Genomic DNA, 24,879 nt, shown 5'->3' on the forward strand with positions numbered 1-24,879 from the left:
GCCCCGGAAGAGCAAGCCCCAGCGTCCAGCGAGGCTCCATGAGGTAAGCTGTCATTCAAAGAAAACACAGGCCACTCTGGCTACAATGATATAACGAAAGTTCATTAGAATAGATTCAGCCCCTCATTGTAATATTCATTCTCTCGTTAACTGTTAACTGATCAGAATTGATTGCCACCCTCTTTTACTAAGGGCATATAAATTGTGACCTCCCCACCATGAAGGTCTTTGGCATTTGAGAGTGCCAGTGACCTCCTTTATTAATGAAATGCGAGGATTATTAATGATTAATTATCCAGAAATCATGTCAAACTTTTTAAACATCACAAAGGGAAATGATCATCCCTCTTAAATGATTAAATTTAAGATATATGGTTTAAAAAATTTATATTTTTTGAAATGATGCAAATTTCAATTTTCTTGACTTTAATACCATGCTTCAGTTTTGGTCTTATGCTGGAAACTCCCTTAGCGCCTTGGGCCTTCTCATCCTGGAAAATTCATTTTCTCCTGTTGCCTTCTTACCCTGGAACATCCCTCCACCTTGTCTTTTCCTGTTGGTGAGTTCCTCCTAGAACCTCCATTTTGGGGAGGGGCTCAGGGGCCAGCCAAACTTCACCCCCTTTCTGGCTATGCTTCTGACTTTTCTAGACTTCCACTTGGTGCCCCACGTAGTTACCTTTCTTTCCCTTCCACCTTCTATTTCAGCTCCCTTTTCCCCCATTAGAATATGAACTCCTTGGGGCAGCTAGATGACAGTGCGTAGAGCACCAGCTGCCAGCACATTCCTGGGAAAAAATGACTTTGCTGTGGAAGGTCATAAGTCTTTCACAGATTATGGGAAACTTCTGTTGGACAATCAGAAATGTGGCAAAACTATCTGCCAAATTATATTCTGTACCGAAATTTGGGCCAATGAAACATCATCTACCCTCTGATGAATACTGCTATCATGCTATTTTGGTACTTTGAAATACTCAAAACACTTAGTTCATGTTTCCTGAAACTTGCTTTTTTTTCCTGTTGCTTTGTAAGAGTTACAAATGTTTTCCATTTGTATCGTAGCCTTAAATGGTAGCACTCATCAAAAACATGAAAAAAGTTTATTGCTTAAATTTATTTAAAGATTCACAGGTACAATGTATAAAGAAAATTATTCAGTATTACATATTGAAAATCACATTTGGAGTAACGACAACAAATGATGGTTGATGACGTGTTTATATGTGCGTTTGCCTGCAAATTTAAGAGCACACTGCCATATGGAATTAGGTTTGGGAACAGAATTAGCAAGGGAACAACATCTTGGGCATAGTTTACATGAAAACTGCTCAGAACTAGGATGTGAAATGAGAGGAGGCAGTGCAATGGTGTAGTGCTAATCACAGCATGAAATACCAGGAAATTACACATTTATGATTAAAATAGGATTTAGGATATTTGAAGAATTTTTAAAAATTTGATTAGCTTTTAAAAAATAATTTGACTTTATACCTTTTGATTCTTTGGCACAGCTTTTTGGCATTCATAGGACATTTGAGGCAGTTTTTAATACACACTCTAGGGCAGGGCTTCTTCATGTTTTCCCACTGGCGACCCCTTTTCCAGTTTCAGCAGCATTTCTTGGAGCCTGCGATGATGCAACATGGGCAAGAGCTGCCAGGAACCATTCAGATTATGTGTTTGATTTTTAATTTTTGGTTGTTGCCTGTTCAGAAACCTTTTACTGTTGCCAAATTTTTTGTGATCCCTTATGGGAATCACTGCGAGGGCTTGGCATGGTTCAGGGAATCTAGCAATGGATTTGAAGTCAAGGATCTAGGTTGAAATTCTAACTATGCTACTTATGACGTTTGTGTGATTGTCTGCAAACTGTTAAGCCTCTCTAGGCCTTAGCTCCTTTTCTGTAAAATGAGGGGATTGCATTCAGTGACCTCTGAGGTTGCTTACAGCTACAGTTATCCCTTCCACATTGGAGGTGGGGTGGGGCAGGGGTGCAAAATAACAGGAGTGTAAAATTTTTGGCTCTCCTTTTGCATCAGAGAAGACATCTGAATTATTATGGTATTAAAAGATAAAGCATATTGATATTATACAATACTATGCATATAATTTTATGCATTTCTGAGTTTCTAAACTTCTGTGTCATCTTCGTACCTTTGTGTGTCGTCTGCTGCTTCCACAAAATTTCCATTTAATTTCTTATGCCGACTTGTGACATACCAAAACTGCGATGGGGAAAGTCGCGATGTGGAAGGGATAACTGCATAAATATATGTTTTTATGAAGCTTATATAGAAAAGATGCAAAGGTTTCATCAAATGGCCTTTATTATGATTTTCTTAATATTACTTTTATAATAGTTATAATAGATTAAGCCATACAGTTCTTTGGATTTCCCTAAATTAAAAAGCTTTTTATTATTCTAGGATTTAATGAATTATTATAAAAGGTTTGTGCTGACCCTTCCTCTTTCATTTTAATTAAAATCAAGGATATAATCAAACTCATTGTAGTAAGGACTTTTACCAACACAGAATAATTTGAAAATCATCTACATTTAGCTTTAGTAAGTACTTCTGTACTTTTGAATCTGTGTGTGTTTGTGTGTGTATGTGTGCTCATGTACATGTGCTGACATCTCAATGCTGCTCTGGTTTTTCTAAACTGTCATAAAAAGTTTGTCCCATTAGCTAGCTAATGACCACCTCAGTGCAAGTATCTAAATTCTTGACTTGCAGGAAGTTAAATCCCTCGGCTGCCTGCCTCACTGCTCCCCATTCATCTGAATGGTTTTGTATAGCATATTAATGACTTTCAAACAGTTAACCCATCCCAATGGAATAAAATACTTTATTGAAATGGGAAGCAATTACTGCAACTTTAAAGACAAAACATGGATAGCTTTAAAATCTGATACTTAAAAGAATACATCATTGAGAAAACATAGCAATATAGAGACAGTAAAATGATGAAACATGAAATGGTAGAGTAGGACCCCTTCTTGACTTGATTTTATCAACCAGTCATCTGGTTAGTTCTGGAAGTTCTACAACATACTCATTCTCTTTCTATAGCTATGATTTTGGTTGGCTTAATGTGTGGGTGAAGAAGTAGTGAAGGGAAAAGTTCTAAGTATTTGTAATTCAACTCAATTTAATCCAAATGTCCCAAACTAATTTTTTTTCCAGGTTTTCAGATTTTAATAGTACAAATGAATGTGAATTTGCATGCCAGCCTTGTGCGCGGGGGGGGCATGCTAGTAGTGTTCACTGTTATCATTCCAGTTTTAGCGTAAGTGCTAGTAAAGCAAGCATTGCCCAAAACTATATGAGATTCTACCTAAATTAATCCTTTGGTTAATGAAAACTTGTTACACTTTATATATATATATATACATATATGTGTCTTATTTTCATAATTGTCTTTTCAGTAGGAATCAAGCTTATCAGATTGGTTCTTGTGTAACATCCTTAATAAAGTCTTAGCAAATAATATGAAAACAAGTATATACAAATGCACAATTAATGATTTTCCTAATTATATTCATGTTATATTAACTCCCAATTCTCTATCATATACACAATTCAGCTTATTTGGCATAAATGTTGGGCATCTTCCTAGGTTAATATTTTTAAAAAGACAAAAACTGGGGGTTTTTTTTACATTTTAATGAGTAAAAATTTCTTAAAACTTTTATTCTTAAAATGGCTAAATAATAACAGGGTTAGACCTTGGATACTAGTAGTAACTATTAGTTAAAATTTAACAGTTCTAAATATAATGAGCTAGTTGCGGCTAACAAAATTTTTTTTTCTACAGATGGGCAAACGTACCTCTTGAGCTACTGAGTTCACTTTCCTCCATGAAGAGGTTGTTTTCCAGATAAAGTGTCATTATTTTGAAGTAGAATAAAGTCATCTTGACCCCAAATATTTAAAGACAATAATAACCAGTGGTTTAGAAGTATAATCACTTTTCTGTGAACAAACCAGATTTGCCATATTTGTCATACATATTCAAAGCAAGTGCAAAGATGGGTATCTTTTTAAAATATCTCCCAGGATGGTAATTTAACATTAAAAACAAGATTGTGGCTTTTTTTCCTCTTTGGATAAAATGCAAATAAAATATTAATGCCCAAATGCATTTTTATCTTTTGGATGTCCATGCTTTAACTATGTGAAAACCTGGTATAGAAAATGAATCTCTGCACAGAAAGCAAGTTTCTATTTAGATTCTAGCATGTTCTAAAGAGTTCAGCTAATAGGATTCATTCTACTATATTAAACACATATATATATATATATGTAACAGTATGTGTGTGTACGCATGTGTGTCTCATTGTACATCTTGCTCACAAGATGCTCTCTTAAATGACTCATACTCCCCTAAATATCTAAGAACTACAAAGAAGGAAAGAGAAGAAGAAAAGAAAAGAAAGGTGGACAGACATGTGATTTCAGGCCAAAGGCTTCACACTATGGCTGTGCCTACACGGTCACCTGAATTGAACCTCAATTAGGATAACTAATCATCAATACTTTTTTGGCACCATGAAGACATGGATCATATGCTGTGTTGACATGACAGATTTCCATGCAGGCCTTAATGCTCGATGCCTCACGTGACAGCCTTTAATTGCTGAGATACATAAACTAGTCACACTATCAATTTCAATTTGAACATTCTACTTAGACAGACAAGAACCGGATTGCCAGTTCAGAAGAAATACATCAGACATGTTAAGTGCTACTTTTAAAGTGAGACTTTTCCCTGAGCTTTCTGAGGAAGATTAAAGAACACCCCAAATTTAATGATATAGCAAAATTAAGTCATCCCCCTATTGCACAAGACACCTAAGATTATGCCTCCCAACTGCATTAAGTTAGGTTTGAATGAAGGAATGCTTTACTTAAATGAAATCAACTATTAGAATGAGAAACTGGTTTAAAAAGTTTTCATATGTTTTCTACCTACCAAAATCCACCTAGTTATAATATGTAAGGTCTCATCTTCATAGGTGGAACATTTTTTGGGGGGGTGCGGTGGGGGGAGAGGAAAAAAGGGTAAGAATCAGTAGGGTTGGGTAGAAAGGGGTAGAATAAGAAATTATACTTTATTTAACTTTAAAGCGACTGGTGGAGGAAAACTTTGCATTTAAATTCTGTCAGTCCCTAATAATACAAATTTGGGCTAAGAGTAATGAGGTTGGTTTGATATTGCAAATAACAATCAAAACAAGTGGGTAATTGTCTTGTTTTGTTTCGTTATCATAACCGTCAGAAGGGAACGTAAGTACTAAGAAAACGCGATCTGCTGTTTTTATTAGAGTAGTGGTGATAGTTACAGTAGTGCAAGACTGTGACATTTACACAAATCTATTTTCAGTCTGTATTTACAAAGTCTAAGGGAATCAGCGTTAGGCTATTGATATATACCTGCTGTGCCAGTTTTGTTATAGTCCCTCGGCAAATCCCCTATTTGTTTCTCCCTCCATGATCTTCCTTTGAGGAATGCCATGTTCTGCCAGCTCTCAAGAGAAACCCTATACTTCTTTCGAGATCCAGTTCAAGATGCGCCTTCTCTGTGAACCCATCCTACTCTGAAATTCCATGGCACCGCCCTCTTCACCACAGTGCCCTGCATTTTGTTACACTCTGACTTAAAAAACTTTCTAGTGTTTTCTGTGAGTCATCTCAACTGGATTGATTGTATTATGCACAGTGCCTAGTCCAGCTATGAACGTATTTTAGGCACTTAATGGCTTCTAAGAAGTATTTTATTCATCCTAAGATCACTTAGTTTAAAAAAATTAAATTCTTTGTTTATACATAGCAAAATAGAGTGTACTTGATCAGTGCGCATGTATATTGGATCAACATACAAGGAAGGATCCATGTATGAAGTTATTATTATATGTTAACTCTACTAACTTATTAGAAGAAACACATCTTATGGTTTTAAATAAAACAAAATTTTTTGGGTTTCACCTGTTCAAAAGAAATTTTGCAAAAGCGTTAATTAAGCATAGAAGTAGTAGGAGTAGAAACTAAGTGAAATTCAAAAGTAAAGGAAATAATCAGCATCTATTTTTTTTACCTGGGATTGTAAAGAAACCAAAACAAACCAAATGACCCCAACCCCCCTCCTGCAAAAAAGAAAAATACTTTATCTCCAAATTAATGAATTGTGTGTTTTAACAAAATGCAATCACTAACAGAAACTCTACTCATAGTAAATCTGATAAGAAGTATGATTTGAAAAAAGGAATGTCATGCTTAAAAATAAAACATTAGTTCTCAATTCAGCACCTACTTTGTTAAAAGGCACTGTGCTATATGCAAGGGATGGATAGAATAATGAGAGCTCCTGCCTATCCTCAAGGATCTTAGAATCTAATGCAAGGCACCCAATGTATGTTCCTGTACATACAAGAGGGAGAATGGGATAAGTGCCAGGGAAGCATCTTTAAATACTATACACAGATAATGAAGTCATACTCACATAGAAACTGGAGACACTAAACTGTATACAAGGACCCCTGTGAGCTGCATGTTGACTTAGTTTTATAATGTAATATTATCTCTTTTTTATTGTATTTTTATTTATTTTGTTAAAGATTTCCCGATTATATTTTAATTTGGTTCAGGCCACACTTGGGAGTTGTATGACACTTCTGCTGTAAGAGATAAAGGAAGAGATCACATAAAAGAAAATAAAATATGGACAGATGGTTACTTGTCAAAATTTGGTACTTTGTAGGGTCTATATTTAAGTTCCACTTTAAAAGACATTTATGCCACTGAATTTCTAATTGGAGTCAAGTCATTGCTACTTGAGTCTCAAGTTTTATAAATCACAGAATTTTTCCAGGTCACAGGTTCCCCACCCCTGTTCTAGCCTGTACCAGAAAAAGGAATACTATTTAATTTCCAAAATGATGAGACTGGCTTTGATCTAGGCTTTTGATCTAACCTGGAGTCTGTGAACTTGTTTTTAAAAAGTATTTTAATAACTGTATTTCAATATAATTGGTTTTCTCTGTATTTTATTTTGTGCATTTAAAAACATTATTTGAGAAAGGGGTCCATAGGTTTCACTAAAACTAAAAGGGGTCATGACACCAAAAGGATGAAAATTAGTGGTCTAGCTGATTCTATTTATGTGAAGTGAAATTTTTTTCCAGGTCTACAATTCTATGACTCTAACAGTCTTTTGTCAAGGGAAGGAAACTGGATGTCTCAGCACATGGAAAGTTATGATTGTCTATTAAATGAAATCCTAAATGTGAAAGCATTTTGGAAAGGAACTTTTAAAAAAAACTGGGCCTGTGATTTCATCACTGTACATAGCTCCCCAGGGAGGAAAATCCTCTACTAAAGTAGCCCGGCAGCACCTCTTCTAAAACTTACAGTCTCTTCAAGGGTTTCCTGGGGCACTGAGAAGCTAAGTGATGGACCCAGGGTCCCACAGACACAATGTATCAGAGGGCAGACTTGAACCCAGGCCTTCTGGACTCTGAGGCCAGTTCTACATTCACTAGGCCAGATGGCCTCTTGGTAAGTGTAAAGCATTAAAATAAAAGCATAACATACTCACAAAAACAAATGGGAAGGCTAGTGTGAACAATTAAGATGCTGAAAATAGAATTTTATTTCATCTTGGAATAAACACCAGTTCACTTTAGCTTTCTAGTCGCAACAGACTAGTAACCTCTAGGCAGAGCCACATCTGAAAGTTTGTCTGATTTCTGTAACTCAAATCTTATTAAAAACAACAACAGCCTCTCCCTTCCTCGGATAGCAGGAGTCTATTTTGGTGCTGGTGAGTTTTTTCTCATTTTAAGCTCTAACGAGTATTCATCCAATCTGTCCAGGCCACTTCTACCTTGTTAAAATATGGCTGGTAGAGAATGCATTTTTAGGGGGTGATACAAATGAGTATGTGACCCACAAGGTTAAGCCAGCAGTAATGAAGAGGCAGCTCCTAGGCCCCTGAAAGGTAACAGAGCATATTAAAACGGCTTTAAAACAAGTCCTTAACCTTAACAAGACAGAATTAATGAAGCTGGGTACTCTTACTTCCCATTCCACCTCTGGATTAGTATTCGGTATCTTGTTAGAAACACTCACCTTAGTAAATAAGTAAATATAATTCTGGTGACGACAACGATTACAATCTAGGAAAATCACTATGTAGAAGTTTTTTTGTTTTTTGCCTGGTAAACAGTGACAAGTAGCATCAAAAGAGTCAAGTGCTGAGAAAAAACAGTAATTTTTCAATGCTGCCTACTTAATTAAAAAGAAAAACACAAAATATATTAAATGAAAAAATTTTTAAGTGTAGAAGTTTAGATAAAGTGCTTCTCTAACCACATTTTCTGAAGCCTGGTAAGAGCCTATAATTTCAAAATACACCAACAGAGAAACGTTACAAATTTAAACCTCTGCAAACTACAAGCAGCTTATAAATGTGCCTACAGCAGTTGGCAGCATTTGAGCTTTCCACTGAACACCTGACAAAGTGAATTTGCCTAAATGAGGCTCATGACAGCAGTAGCAGAGTGATTTCCTCTTCCCAATCCTCTCCCTTGCTCCGTCCACGTTAGTGAAGATTATGTTCGGTACATGACATGGCAAACAAAAATTGAAACATTTTAATTTGCTAAGATGGAGGATCCACAATTTGAGTTCTGTGGTAACAATCAGTGGCATTATCATAATTGAAAAGAAGTCAACTTAGGCCTAATTTATTTGCAGCACATAATAATGAGATTGACCATTTTTGTGGCATATAGAAATCAGGCTTGTTACTTGTGGTACCCTCATTTGTTCATTGCTTTAGAAACCAAAACATGAAAACCAAACATGTGATTCTTCACTTAAAAAGAAATAATCTTCCTAAGCTCCAATATTTGCACTTCTACCATTCTTAGAATGACTGACCATCTTAACAAGGTCAATAAATTTCTGAGTCAGTACGGCCATGCCGACTGATTAAATGCCCTCTGTCTTCTCAATAACAAAACAAATGAAAAGTTTCACTTAAAGAATTTTAGACAAGTTTTTTCTTTTTAAAATGCAAACATCCTGAAGCAGCACAAATTTAACTATTCAAACAGGATGCAAAACAGTTCATGTAGTGCTTGATGTAGAATCCCAGTTATTCTGGAAGAGAAATAGCCCATTTAAGTAAGAGTATGCTTTAGTCCAGGAGGTCAAATACCACCTTTGATAAGTGATGTTTTTATCTGAAGTCACAGATAAAAGTATACTTAGCTTTACAGGAAAACAGTCACTGCTTAAGTCTTAAGAGAAAATAGTTTCCCTCACTGAGGCATGTAGCCACCTTGTCTTACAGTCTGAGGTAGGTAGCTTTTAGGCATTCCTTCATCAGCTGCTGCCTCTAACCCCACCGTTTCAAATCTCTGAATTTGTCCCTCGGTACTCGCACCAAAATGATCTGCTGCAGAAACATCTTCAAAATCTTTCATTTGTCCAGATCCAGACGACTGTGATCTCTGATCTGACATCTGCTGCTGTTTAAGTCTAACAAAATCTTCCTCATTCACTGAAGAAACTTGCTTCGATCTTTCAAAATGTGATAAATCTGGACTGATTTCATCTTGATTACAGTTTTGTTTGAAATATTGCTGCCTGGGTGATGCCCCATCACCACCTCCTCCATTCTCTACTATCTGTAGGTCTTCTGGTCGTTCCTCTGAGTCCAACAAAGGCTGGGTGGACTCAGACCTTGAGAAGACCTGGACTGATGGAAGCTGGTGCCTGTAGCCACTATGTACCACAGTAGAATACTGCACGGTGCTTGAAGTGTTTTGTCCAGATTCACTTTCATCATTACTAGAAATGCTTGGCCTAGAAGATGACATGCATGAAGAACCTCCAATGCCACTACTGTGCCCCTCAGTAGTTATTTTTTCCTTTTTGAAGAGATCTAATGACTTTAGATCTTCTGGAAGAGGCTTTTTCTCATTTGCTTCTATTTCCACAACACTGACATCAGTGTCAGTGAAATTGCCTTCTGGGTACATCTGATCTTTGGGATGCAAATTGTGCTGAGAAAGAGAGAAAACAATCTATCTTTTATAGTGTACATTCATGCTATTTTTTCAGAAGTAAATGAAAAAAACATGTATCTTATGAAAAGTTATGAAAGTATGTTCAATTCACAAATCTAAGAGTCCATCTGAAAATTTTCCAGGTTTCGTCAGGTAGACAGAAAATTTACTAAATGCAAAGTAATGTAGATGAGTCTGTAGACAGTGAATTCATTAAGCTCCCTGAAGACAGACACTGAATAGTTAATGTCTCTGTACCCCCAGAACCTAGCATGGTGCCTCACAAATAGTGAGTGCTTAATAAATGTACATGGAAGTGAAAAAGACCATAAAAATTGCCTAAGCTTTTCCTTCCACATTATTTGCAGTTGTATTTCAAAAACCAAAAGTCCTACAAATTAGATTCTACAAATATCAGAAAATGACTGCAAGATTCTATCTGAACACAAACCGAGAAATCTGTAGGTAACAAAGCCAAACTTTTACTTGGATGGAAACCTGCAGAACATGTATATATGCAGACACACGTGTATTTTATGTATGTGTGCATGTGTACATAATTATCTTCTAATCTGTTAAATGTTAACAGGGTAGTCAGGTATGACTAGAAAATTTATTCAAGAAAAGATTACTGCAAAATTATTTAGTCGTCAATACAAAGGGTAGTTACCAATAAAAAAAAAAACCCAAACTGATAAACCCCTAAGCCCATCAAATTGTTAGAAAATAGTACTTCTCCTACTAAGCAGCATGATAATAAATATGCTATGATGGAAGTATCAAGCTGAAGTCTACAAGAATTTTTTCAATTTTCATCAAACCTTTTACTTTTGTTCAGGCAAATTTCTCTTGAGCTGAACTCAGCTTCTTTTAGGTTTAGCTTTGTGAATGTGTTCCCTTAATAAAACCCAGACAATTTCTATCTTACCCTAGTTGGTGTGTGAGGTGACCACTGAGCAATATGACTCTTTGAAGGATCTGGAACATTAGGCCAAATATGTTTTTTAATTCTAGAAAAGGGAAGAAAATGACACAGTTAAAGAAACATGTGTTAATTTTTAAAAAGTTTAATATTTCCAAAGTAGGAATACTTAACAAGTAGCAAACAAAAATCTCCAATTCTTTCCAATGCCACAAGTAGGAAAATATTATTAAATAAACTTAAGAGACTTAGTTTGTCCATAAGGAGACAAGTGATGGCACAGGTAAGCATAAAAACTAATATGTTACTTCTAAATGCACTAAAGTTCATTCTATTAGGCAATTAACAATTTTAAAAACTTCACAGTCCACAAAGTGGTAGTGCATTTTTTTTGGAGGGGGGAAGGCAGGGCAATTGGGGTTGAGTGACTTGCCCAAGGTCACATAGCTAGTAAGTGTGCCAAGTGTCTGAGGCTGGATTTGAACTCAGGTCTTCCTGACTCCGGGGCTGAAGCGATACTCACTGTGCCACCTAGCGGCCCCATGGTAGTGCATTTTTAAAAGTTTATTTACCTTTTCATAAAACATACTTGGGTATTAGTATGAAACAATTTTTTAAAAAAATTATGGTTTACTTATCCAGGATTTTCAGACTTCATATTTTTGGAATTTTAAATAACTATTTTTTGAACCAGAAAAAAAGAACTGTGCTTTAAAATGCAAGTATTATTGTACTATCGTATTACCGTTCAAAGTTCAAAGAGAGCTTATATAGCTTAAGAAACCTATTTCTGTGTTTATGTCTATGAATTAACTTTGAACAAGTTAACAATTTCTAAATATAGTAATAAAATGAACAATGAGAGTACTTACAGGTCCAGTTTGTTAAAACAGAGCAATACTCCCAGAAGAGTGGTCAACAAGAATGCTAAGCAAACAGGCACAACTATGGCTTCAATTTCTCCTTGGGCTAAGAAAAAAAAGTTAAGAGAAATGTAACATAGAAAAAGAGAAAGCGTGTGTGTGGGTGCGTTTGGGCACGCGTCTGTGTGTACACCTAGTCTTCCCATGATGCCGTAAGTGTCAGACACCATGCTAAGTCCTGGAGAGACAAACAAAGGCGGAAAATAGTCCCTGACCTCAAGGAGGCTTGAGGTCCAATGGAATAATACTGTGAAGTAGAGATAACCCTGAGTTTTAACAGGCTGTGCCGGCAGAGTGCAAATGCTGGCAAGGGTTCAAGTACAGTCTTGATAACAGACCCACGCCCGCTAGCCACACACAGAGCAGCTCTTCACTAGGTTAGCCAACAGGCAATGAATCTTTGGCCCTAGTTATCAAAACAATATGAAACAGCAAAATATATATATAAAATGGTCCTTAGGGCCTTGAGGGGCTCCCCCCCCAAACAGTGTAGGAGCAGAGTGGCAGAAAAGGAAAAGAGGGAGTTAAAATCCCTAGTTTTTAGAAGATCTATAAACTTTAATTTGGCCAAGGTGATGATCACAGAAGGAACTAAACCCCATTCATGTGGGCACTGCCATAAAATCGGAAGCTGTGAAAAGACCCTCAGTTAAACAGGAGGATGCTCTGAGGTTTTCCTCAGAGAAGCAAATAAAGGAGTTGGTGGAATGTTTTCAATTACACACTTAAATGTTGTTTCATAGGACACTCAGTTATTTTCACCTTTAAGTGTTCACAAGTGTAAACACACAAAAAAACAATGAAACAATAGGAATAGGAGTTTATGGCTTAATACTTGTCATAGAAGTAGAGAAATCCCACAAAGAACCTGACAGGGAAAATATGTTGGCAAATGCACTGCAGCATTAGGAAGTGAAAGAGGCTAAAGACTTTGATCAAAAGAGCTGTGAAGTCAGTGGACAAACTGAATCAGGCCTTGCTTCCGACATTCACTGTCTGTCAAGCCCCTCTGCCTAGATTTCGATTTCCTCTGAAAAAACAGAGACAATGCTTATAGCCCACCTCACAGAGCTGACTTGATGATCAAATGTGGGACTGAACCTATAACTCTGTAAACCTTCCAGTCACACATAAATGTCAAATAGTGTTGGTATGCAGATACAATTAGCTTCATGGTATGCTTTTTTGCAAATATTTATCAAAAGCACTACAACACAAGAGAACTAAACGTCTTGTGAAATGATGTTTTTTGTATCCATTGGATCTATGATAAAACCAACTTTGTTCACTTCTTCATTTACCTCTCTGATGAGAGCCTATTAGCCATTGTTCTATCTGGATAGAACTATCTTCTGCATTTAAACTTAGAATGTCAAGATTAATATAACTCACTTCCTTCAACAGCATGCTAATTTGCTAGTCCCCTGGATCAAGACCTCACTAAGTCAAAGTAGACAAGTCCAAAAACTTATCCTTACCGCTCTCAGCCTGCTTTTTCTCTACTCTGACATCATCACTGAAGAAGGGGCCAAGGGCTGTACCATAGGGGCGTTTATAACAGGGGTGCTTCCTACCTTTCCAGTCCCCCCTTGCCTCCTCTCCAATATTTTGTAATCCAGTGACACTGCCCTCCCTGCTGTTCCTCTAATTATTGTCCAACTCTAAGCATTTTCACTGGTTATCTCCACGCCTGGAATTCTCTCTCCTCATTTTTGCCTCATGGCTTCTTTTAAGTCTCAGCTAAAATTTCACCTTCTGTAATCAGCATTACCCAATTCTTCATGCTAATGCCTTTCCTCTGTTGATTATCTCCAATTTATCCTGTACATATTGTGTTTGTACATAGTTGGTTGCAAGTTGTCTTTCCCATTAGACCGAACTTGTTGAGAGCAAGGCCTGTCTTTTGCCCTTCTCGAAATTCCCAGTGCTTAAATGCAGTGCCTCAAAGAACAGGCACTTAAATGCTTGTTGACAGACTGGCTAATTGTTTCAAATGGTCCTTCTCAAATGACTTTGTATTTAACTACTTTGTATTTGTTTTCCTTAAAATTATTTTGTATATACACATATATGTATCCTACACACAATCTTCTTGTCTCTATGGTTAGAATGTAAACTCTTTATGAGTTGAAATTATTATGTGTTACTTCAGTACTTGGTAGACTGCTGACACATGGTATGTATTCAATAAATACTTGATTGACAGTGAGATTCTCTCTTCATTGGAAGTGTTTTAACAAAGGCTGGAGTGTATGTTCTAGAGAGGATTCTTTTTTAGGCACAAGCTGAACTAGATGGCTTCTGTCTCTCTAAACACTGACATTCCGTGAGTTAAGTTTAAAAGCAGAAAAATTTTTTTTGGTCCAACTAGAGAATGATGTAGCAAAAATAGTGTTTTCTACTAGGAGCTAACTTTACCTGAATAGGGTCATCTGAATAATCCTGTTGCCTTTGATGCAAGGAAAAGTTATAAATGCCACCTATGAGCCATGTAACTCTCTTATACTATATATCCCATATGTAACAGTAGCACACATTTCTATGACACTTATGGTTTATAAAGTGCTTTACATCTTATCTGATCCTCCCATTAAACCTGTCATACTCTTTTATAGAAAGTGAAACAGGCTCAGAGATTTTAAGTGAGTGGCTCACCATCACCAGCAGGAGCTAGAACCAGAACCGTTCCAGTCCCGGGTTCTTTCTACTGCATTTCATCATTTTGCCTTTCCATAGGGACAATGATATTCTAATACTAATTTTCCCATCTGATAATGAATATTCTTCTCTTATCAAAAGTTTTTAAAATGTAAAATGTTTATTTTATGTGTCACTGGTATTAATTATTTTATGCATATTCATTCAAGTAACAAATATTTGTATATCCACTATTTGTAGTGTGTTATACCAGATAAGCACATCTAGAAAAATCTTGTCCAAAATGTTATTGCAATAAATAATACTTCAATATGTTGTTAGAGGCTCCATGATCAGAACCCTGATCTCTCCACTGACATGGTCTAAAATTCTTCCATACTCAGGCAAAGTGACATGGAAAAAAATAAAAATCACCTAGAAGCCAAACTACTAGTGACACATGTGCCTTTCTAAACTTAGCTAGGCTAGTCTCTGGGTAATACACAAGTTCTAGTGCACCACTGGCATAGCCCTCAAGAACCTAGGATCCTCCACAATGAGGCATCAGCGTAGGACTTGAGTGGAGGCTAAACATAAAAATTACAAGTTGGCTATGATTTTGCTTGTGAGAAGGAACAAATTTAAAAGGACGTATATAAGTACTAGTATATGGGTACAGGATGGTACAGTCAGTGAAGTCTTCCAGTATATTAGATAGATACGATTGGCTAAAAAATACTGTAACATTACTTTCAATTCTTTCCTACAATTAAATGCATATACAATTATGAACATCTAACGTCTATGTGTCCAAAGATATACTTTCAGCAATAAGCAGGGAGTCCATTTTTACCTTGTTTTTTTTAAAAAAGTATCAATTTACTATCTCTTACCAAACTTTGGAGTAGTGAAAGTGAATTCTGGCCCATCCTTGCCCCCTTCATCTGTATATGCTGCCATCCGCACCATGTACAACGTGTCACTAGTCAAAGGGGAAAGTGTATATTCCGTGTGGGATGAGTTTACATGCACAGCTGGAAGAAATAAATAAAAATGCTTAGCTACGAAACCTATTTTTCTCACCTAATCCAATGCCCGATCAAAAGGCTTTTATCACAAGAGAATAATTTTCATAATCTTATTCTTTCTATTGCCGAAAAGTGTTTGCTTTCCTTACTTAGGGCCATGAAAATGATCACAAAACACATTTTACATCAGAAGACCAGCTACTATGCTTCCACACTAAATGTCAATATTAAATAGGTGAGACCTAGAAAAGCATTTTAAAAGGTTAGACAATTCTATATCCTAATAGTTGATGCTTTTATTTTCTTTACCTGTTTCATTTCCACTGCTAGTTCTGTAAAATATGGTATAGTTTCTGATGAAACCATTCTGGTCATCGACAGGAAGGTGCTCCCACACTAAGACAGCTTCATTTTTCCCCACTTTCTTTGTTCGAACAAAAGGTCCTCTAGAAGGGGCTGTCACAGAAAATATTATGTGCTTAGTTAGAAAGTCATTAGGAACTGGCAAATATCCTTGCTACAAGAAATTGGTGAAAATGTCATATAAGTGACAAAATATTCCGAAATCATTCTTTAAAATATTCAGATAAAGTGACTTTGAACTTACGAGCTTGTTTAAGATATGCCTTTACAGACTGTGGGCTTCCTGGGCCATTATCATACACTGGGATAACTGTTATCAAATAACATTTGCTCTCCATTAAACTTCCTAAAATAAGAATGACAAATTATACATTAGTTTCTACAATGAAAGAATTCAATTAATTCTGATACTGGGTTATGAATGATGCATTTTATGGGCTGTGAATTATGTATTTTATGACCATTCAACAGCCTCTTTTTTTAAAAAAAGAATTTTTCTATCACTTTCTTCATAATTCACACTGAATTGAAAGCCTATCAAAATTGCCTATGACTCTGAAAGTTTACTTCTGCTTGCCAGTTCAGTAAAATAAAAAACTCAATCAAAAAAATTTAATGAGTTACTTTTGAATAATTAAAGATTTTAACAAAAAGTCTGTATTTACCAGACTATACTGAAAAGTCTCTAGACACTGGCCTAAAACTGTGCTGAGTCTTAGTCTGATGATTAGTTTCACACATTAGTGACTAAGGCAGCTGCTTAAATGTCAAGGTTTCCTGCCACCTTGGTATGTAACCAAAAGAGGTTTCCTGAAAAGTAAGGGGAAGGTGGAAGAGAAGGCATTCCTAAATCTCTGGTATTACCCCAGGGAACAGATTAAGCCACTGTGTTCTCTCACATGGCTGGTTCCCTTGGGAAAAATAGAGATCAGTGCAATTTTTCTGGAAGCATTAAGACCTTGAAATAAAAATGTCTAAAAAAATTTAATTTCAAAACACAATTATTGGTCTATGCAAAAGAAGTAACAGGCAACAGCAAATTGTTTTCCAGCAATTTAACGGTCATTTCGCATAAAATACAGATTTTTCTTATTTGACAATAACATCTACCATTGCTTCTCATCTGCTGTGGATTAACCAAGCTTGGAATATTAGTGTTCTCATCTGTAAACAAGAGGGGAGTTAGGCAACATGACCTCTGGGGCCTGTTTCTGGCTCTAAAGCTATGCCCTTATGTATTAAAACAGGAAAACACAAGGCTTTCAATGAAAATCTAAAAGGTCACATCAAACACTTTTCCACCAAGAGATAGTTTTTCACTTTCTTCTAGGTTTACGCACGGATGTGTCCTGGAGGTATTGTTATACTTAATTAGAAAAGTCAATAAAAGCTGAATAATTTTTGTTTTCCATTTAGAAATTTTATCATTCTGAAAATAATTACTAAGAATAACCAAATACACATACATTTGAAGTTCTATGTTGTTTTATTTTTATGTAGTGCCTTTAGTCTTTTCAAAATGCTTTCCCATTTATTGGGTATTTTAAGAAAGATTTACATCTAATCTTGGCTCTGCTATGAACTAGCAATGTGACACTGTGAAGGTCATTCCCCTTCTCTGGGACTCATTTCCTTGTCTATAAAAGAAGACTGCTTTGATCAGTTCTTCCCAATATGTAGGCTGCAGAGCAAAGGGTCCATGAATACATAATTAAGTAAACATATCTTCCTGCAGACTGAATAGATCATCTATGTTTTACTCTTTTTAAAAAAAAAATGTAGATGTTATTGGGATGAACAGAATTCAAATTCATTCAAAATGCTGAATTTAGAGTAGCTTGTCATGTATTTTCTCAATCAACAAATATCAATAGTATAGTTATTACGGTGTAAGAGTCTATGACTTTTTTTTCATGTTAGAAAGGGGTCCTAAAATTAGATAATTATACAAAGTTTCTCCTGGCTTCAAAATATTATTTAATTCCGAGTAGGAATGGCAGGCACAACCATGATTTTACAAATGAGGATACTCAGGCATAGAGATCTGCTTGAAATCTATAATGGGAGAGTCAGACTAAAATCAAAGTCGCCCAGCTCCTTATCCTGGGCTAACTTCTGGACTAAGGGTAACCAAGTTTTTCTAATAGTGGGACACTGCCCCCACCTCCTCCACATACACTCACGCAGACACCCATACCTTTCTCCCCACCTCCCCACCTTGTGTATGAATGAATCTAATTAATTATATTAAGCTTCAACTACTGAGTGATCAATCCAGCCCTGCAAGCACAGAACACCTGGCAGCAATCAGTAACACAATGGTAATGAAAGGCACTACCTAACTACTAGATCTGTTCCTGTGTGTTAGCTAATTGAGAAATTTTTTTTAGACATATCCCAGAAACCTGTGCACTAGAACAACCTGACCACAGCATATAAAAGGAGGTTAAAAGAAAAATAATACTTCTTCATAGCTTTGGTTACCTCTTAAGTAGGTTTGTTTTGTGGCACTGCCCTCTTGCTGCCAATCAGGAGTACATGGCAAATTGTCGGAAAATACACACCACTCCAGCACATATTTATTTACAGGTTCATTTGGAGGTGTCCACTCTACCCAAAGTTCATTATCTCTAGGAAATGCTCTAAGATTTGTAATAGGGTGAGCTGCTAAAAAAAAGAAACATTCGAAGAAGACATTAATTAACTGCTTGCTTTAAAAAACAGAATAGTCATCTGAGTTTTAGAAGATTTCATATAATTAAATCATTCACTCTTTTTGCAATCTTCATTTTTACATCACTATAGTAAAATTTGTTTCCATTAGTAAAATGGAAATCTATTTTACGCATAAGGAAAACTTCACTTCTTGTTACAACCAAAACTGTGAGGTTTTGCTTTACTGTATTTATACTAACAGAAAATTACCTTTATTCGCAATATTATTAATTTTTCTCCAAAATATTTAAAACATAAAAATCTCTAAGGAATCTGAAAGAATAGTGATAAAAATGCTACAAGATAAAGCAGAAAAGTGGAGGATTTATATGGCTCACTTTGTTGTTTAAAGTAGTTACGACACAGGCTACTTGCTTGCTAATATTTTTTAAAATGTGGCCAGAAAACTGAGGGTTCACGTATTTAATTAGGTCCAGAACATCTCAGGCAGGTTCCCCATCCCTGTAGGGCATTAGAGCTGCTATCCCATATCATGAAAGGGATGAAGTAGCTAACTACCCTTGACACTATGAAGACGGCTCTAGGGTTATTACTGGAAGCTCAGAAAAAAAGCCTGATTCCTGACTAGTCTATGGATTAGATATGTAAGAATCTCTGAGTACAACGAACTGATTTAGTGGGGCTGTCTGAACTAAAATTTATTTTGATGAACAAGTACAAGCCCATAAGTAAACTTTGGTAGGCAGCATATGTTTGAAGGAACCATGTTGCACAACATTTTAAGTACCATTATCAGCGAAGTCAACAAATGCAAGAGCAAAATGTATAGGAATTCCAAAATGTCCTTCAACATACATCTCGTTGTCATTTCAGTCATGCGCTACTCTTCTTAACTCCATCTGGGGTTTTCTTGGCAAAGATACTGGAGTGGTTTGCTATTTCCTTCTCCAGCTCATTTTACAGATGATGAAACTGAAGCAAAACAGGTTTAAGTGACTCGCTCAGAGTCACACAGCTAACGAGTGTCTGAGGCTCTACCTACTGCACCACCTAGCTGTGTAACATACATTGCAGGAAAGGGAAAAGATATTTTGGTATTAGTTAGATTTTGAGATGCGTCTGAACTATTAAAATATTTTAATCAGGTAGCTGAAAAGAAAAGATAATTTTCATAAACTGGGTGCCAACTAACGTAATCATCCATGAGATACACCCCTGGGCATCTAAAAAAAGTAAAACGATCTTCAAACATAACACACTTATCAACGCAGCGCCTATGTTCCTTCAGAGATACAAACCTTTGAAGTCACGGCCAGGAATGGTTAAAGTAGATGGGTCAGAGCTTCCAACTATATTACGAGCTTTCAGACTTACAACACATGGGTCATTTGTGACATTCAGAGTCAACTTTGTGTCATTAATGTGTCTTAGTAAATGCGATGCTTTCCCTCCCCTTAGAGTTACTTCATAATCTAAAATTCTTCCATTGGCTTCAGAGCGAGGCAAAGTCTGTAAAGAAAGTACTTGCAGTTTATATCACAAAGCACAGACAGAATTCACATTTTTCTTCACTTGCATTGTTTCTACTATTCATTTATTCTACAATCATGTCAAATCTCTGCCTGCTTTGCTGTAAGATCTTCCCTCAGCATGCAGAGTTGGATACATGGAGTGATGTGATTATTTTTTGGAGGGGGCAAGGCAGGGCAACTGGGGTTCAGTGACTTGCCCAAGGTCACACAGCTAGTACGTGTCAAGTGTCTGACGCTGGATTTGAACTCAGGTCCTCCCGACTCCAGGGCCGGTGCTCTGCTCACTGCACCACCTAGCTTCCCCTTGCTCATTTGATCTTAACGATTAATTTGTAAGGTACGTAAAGAAGGCATAATAATCCGTTTTACAGATGAGGAAACTGAGGCTCAGTGTAATTTCCCTACAGTCACAAACTTAGCAAACAGAAGATGTAGAATTTAAACCAAGGGCTTCTGATACATAATAAAGTCCTTGCTTCATTATGTTACATTGCACGGTGTAAGACCCTTCAGCAGAACGATGAAGGCCTAGCATGCAAGCAAAAGAGCAGAAGCAGAGCCTGAGCTAGAATGGTGGGCACACAAGCATGGGAATTAGTATACTTAAAACATACTGAGTTTTTCAGCCACTGGCCATAATCGTCCCACAAAACAACAACAATGATAGTCTATTTCCCTGTGCTCTAAGGTTTGCAGAGCGCCTCACATACAGTCCATCACTTGGTCTTCACAGCGCTCCCAGAAAGTAGGTGCTGTTACTACTCCCATTTTTACAGACGATGCAACTGAGGCTGAGAGGGAAAGTCACTTGCTAATAAGTGTTTGAGGCAGGACGTGCACCTAGGTTTTCCTGACTTCAAGTCTAGCACCCGATCCACTATGTCAAAATAAACATACGTACATGTGTCACTCACACACACACACACACACACACACACCCCCACGACCCAAGGAAACAGAAAGCCCTCCTGCATCTCTGCCTCTGGCACGGCCAAGGGGAAGACAGGTTCTCTCTGTACACCAACGACAATGGGAGCTGGGAGTGTTTGACCTCTAGGGGAAAAGATGGAAGCAAGTCCTTTGTCGTCCTCGTGTCTTTGAATGGATGTCACATGAAAGAGGAATCAGACTTGGTTCATTTGGCCCCAGAGTGCACAAGTCGCAGATAGAAGCTGAAAAGCTAGGTTTTGGCTAGATGTCAGGAAAATTCCCTTCAAAAAGAGCTGTCTAGAAATGCAACGGGTTGTTTGGGTAGATGTTTCCCACTGCTGGAGGTCTTGAAGAAGGATCTGGATAATGACCTGTCAGCGTTGTTAGAGAGGCAGCATGGCATAGGATACAGAATGTTGAACTTGGGTTCAAATCCTACCTCAGACATTTGGGAGTTACTCATGGTCAACCAAAAGAATTCAGCTAAAAAGGACAAAAATTTCCAACATAAACATTATACGTGAAACAAAATAATCTAAAGAGGATATTTTACCTTCCATTTCAGGTGTACCAGTCTATATCCATGACCTTGAGAAGGATCAATCGTATACCAGAAACTTGGTGCATTTGATGGTTCTAAAAAAGTGGGGAAAATCTTTTTAAAGGACAAAAGAATAATAATTTAGAACTCTTTTTGCTTTGTTCTATCTCTATAGTTGTGCCTATCTCAATTCCATATAATGCTAGCACTCTCCAATCCCAATATCCTTTCCCTGAGCATTCTATGGACAGACACCTCAATGCTTTTAGATGAACAAAGATTTGGAATCCTGAGTAAAAATGTAGGGCTAGAAACACATCCTTCTGGTTAAACTGTCCATTCTTTAAGAAGCATTTTGTAATTGTGTTTATTACACAGGTACCCAAAGTACTACAGTAGACTGACTCCCAGGTATGTACTTACTAGCTATTTTAAATGAGGTTTCTTTTCCCTTATTTCCTTCTGAATTGTGTTATTTCTATACAGAAATGCTATTGTTTTGGTAGCTTTATTTTGTAACTTGCTATATTACTGAAGTCATTAACTGTCTCCATTAGTCATTTCAACATAACTTTCATATCTAATTAAGGGCTGAAGAGCAGGAATAACACAGGCAAGAAGGATATGGATGAAATCAACTGTTAATCTGCTTGTATTTTAGGCATTACCCTATTTTTTAAAGTTAAAACAAATTGTTAATTTTGGCAATTCAGTGGCAATGTTGACTTGTATCTCCAGTGGAAGAACAAATGGTAAAACGGTTAGTTGAAAGCAAAACAGCAAGAGGAAGAAGAAACCCTCACTTGGTCCTCCCATCCCTACAAGCTGCATGAAAGCTCTCCTTTTCTTCTCTCTTAAATTCCCCGAAAAAGCTGCGCACAGTGGGTGCTTTTACTTTCTCTCTTCTCTAAGCCCGCTGCAATCTGGCTTCCAACGTCAGCATTCAACTGAAACTTCCCTCTATCCAAAGTTTCCCCATTACTTCTTAGTTGCAAATCTGATGGCTTTTCCTCAGTCCTAACTGTTCTTGACTCTTCTGCAGAACCTGACACTGTTGCTCTCCTTCTCTTCTTGGCTCTTCTCTCTAGGTTTTTGTGATACCATCCTCCGATGATTTTCTTCCTGTCTACCAAGTTCTCTTCCTTTTCTTCTCAAAGCTGGGCTGAACTAGCATCTGTTGCTTTCTGGGGGTGGGGGGGAAGAGAGGGGAGAGGAAGGGGGGGAAGGCAAGGAGAGGACTGGAACTATGTTCCCAGTGATTCTGCAGCCTTATGACTCCCTAACCTAGGGCTGGGCAGTAGTCTACATTCTCCCCTGCCTCAGGTAAGCACTGAGTCTACCACTTGGAGCAGGACTGAGAAGCAGGCCTGACGCTGGCTGGGCTAGCAGAATCTCTACCCCAGAGGATCCTGTAATAAACCCCAAGCACAGTCCTATACGCCAGCCAGTTTCTTCTTTGGGAGTGTGAGGGTGTGTGGAATGATGGTTTTAAGGATTTGAGTTCTCAGATATTAATTCATACAGATTTTACCCTGCTATGGTTTTCTTTTTTTCCTCTTATTTTGCTCCACATCTAGTGTATCTTTTTGGGGAGGGTCTGTGAAAAGTGACTAAGCTGCTGGTCATAGAACCAGAAGTCCAAAGTAGGACTTTTATGAAGCATCCTAAATTCATTTGATATAAAAAATGAAGCTGATAATTTACACCAAGAATTCAAGTAGTTAAGTCTGTGTGAAAGGCTTCTACTTACTAGCTTCATATGTGACTCCACTTGCTTCTGCACTCCAATCACTCCAGAATCCCCTACCCTCTATGTTCATACAACGAATTGAAAACACATAGTCTGTAAAAGGTTTAAGATACTGAACAGTAAATGAATCTCGGGTCGTAGCTGTGTCTTCAGGAGGAATCTAAAAAGAAACAGTTATTTTAATAAAGGATTTTAAAATTGCATAATATTACATAAATCAGAGTAATATAAGAAGATGAATATAAAATGAGTCACCTCAAAAAATTATGAAAAATTAATTAAAAAGCATCTTAAGATTACAAAATACAACACTACAAAGAGAGTATTCCTCTTTCTTTTCTACAGATGACAGAGCTGAGGTTAAGAGTCTGCTCAAGGTAACGCACCTACTAGATATTAGAGCCAAGACTCAAGCCCTTCTCCTAACTATCAGAGTAGTCTTCAGCATTTTAAAGGAAATTTAATGATTTTAAACCTTAATTCTTTTACTTTGCCGTCCAATTAAAACAAACAAGACACTCCAGTAGTAAAGTTTCAAAGTACACAGAGGGGAATAAAGGCTATGATAGAGATTTTTATCATTCTTTATTCATTTCTATTATTCTGAAGAGAACAGTCATCTTTTTGTTCTTAATTAAATTTTTCTGTGGAATTTCCAAGAATACCAGAAGATTGTAAAGTTACAGCTGGCAGGAAACTCTGAGGCTCATCATTTCACAGATGAGGAAACCAAGGCTCAGATTAAGTGACTTTTCTAAGGTAGCCAATGGTGGGGCGAAGAACACAACCTCTTAATCAACGGGCAAGTATTATCGGAGCATTATGAAACACTAATCTATTAAAATGTTACAACTTTTGCACATTCTAGTCATAGAGATGTAATGTGACTGCGCGAATGAGGACACAGTGTCATGGGTTTGAGTCCTCCTTGGACCAATTCATCCTATATGGAGTAAAAAAACCAAAACCAAAACCCCCACATCCTCTAAGAATTCTGTTTCACAATCAAACCACACAGCCTGCTCATCAAGGCAGCAGTCTCACACATTCACGCTGTCTTCCAACTTGTGCTGGGAGGGAGACAGCGCGAACCATTTGCTGCCACTATGATAAAAATAACCCGGAAGCTCTTAGGTGGCTGATGGCTGGTCTGTCACGTTATTTTTCACTACAAAAGGTAAACCAACGTCCTACCTAGGACTCTTTTTTTCCTCACAGTTCTCTATCAATCCCTTCCACTACACCTGGATGCGCTGTTTGCCTTTGTTCTTCTACTATCATTCTGCCTTCTCCCCTATTCAAAAGGCCCCTCTCCCCACGTTACTTTTACTTCAAAATTGTTCTATGCTTTGTCTGCTCCTTTTCATGTGCTTTCTTCCTAAATTTAAGATCCTGGGGGAAAGCAAGGGGCATTGATTTTAGTCTTTAGCACAGTCTGCGCTGCCTGACACCATGTATTCTTTAGAATGATTATGAATTCTCAAGGTAATGGGTCT

General features: G+C 37.1%; 1 protein-coding gene across 2 annotated transcripts in view; it reads right to left on the reverse strand.

Moving 5' to 3' along the window:
• Window positions 1-1,089: 1,089 nt before the first annotated feature.
• The window catches only part of IL6ST (interleukin 6 signal transducer), a 44,828-nt gene continuing 21,038 nt past the window's right edge, over window positions 1,090-24,879 (reverse strand). The window contains exons 8-17 of one of the 2 annotated variants that reach the window (XM_036761025.1): window positions 23,384-23,543; window positions 21,646-21,728; window positions 19,929-20,139; window positions 18,439-18,621; window positions 16,199-16,300; window positions 15,901-16,047; window positions 15,457-15,597; window positions 11,876-11,972; window positions 11,010-11,091; window positions 1,090-10,078 (exon numbers count right to left, since the gene is read on the reverse strand). In XM_036761025.1, the coding sequence (XP_036616920.1) occupies window positions 9,332-10,078; window positions 11,010-11,091; window positions 11,876-11,972; window positions 15,457-15,597; window positions 15,901-16,047; window positions 16,199-16,300; window positions 18,439-18,621; window positions 19,929-20,139; window positions 21,646-21,728; window positions 23,384-23,543 (1,953 nt within the window). In that variant the 3' untranslated portion in view covers window positions 1,090-9,331. The remainder of the gene's footprint in view (window positions 10,079-11,009; window positions 11,092-11,875; window positions 11,973-15,456; window positions 15,598-15,900; window positions 16,048-16,198; window positions 16,301-18,438; window positions 18,622-19,928; window positions 20,140-21,645; window positions 21,729-23,383; window positions 23,544-24,879) is intronic. The other variant, XM_036761032.1, reaches the window with a different exon arrangement.

The sequence above is a fragment of the Trichosurus vulpecula genome, chromosome 1 (assembly GCF_011100635.1).
Source record: "Trichosurus vulpecula isolate mTriVul1 chromosome 1, mTriVul1.pri, whole genome shotgun sequence".
Classification (NCBI taxonomy): domain Eukaryota; kingdom Metazoa; phylum Chordata; class Mammalia; order Diprotodontia; family Phalangeridae; genus Trichosurus; species Trichosurus vulpecula.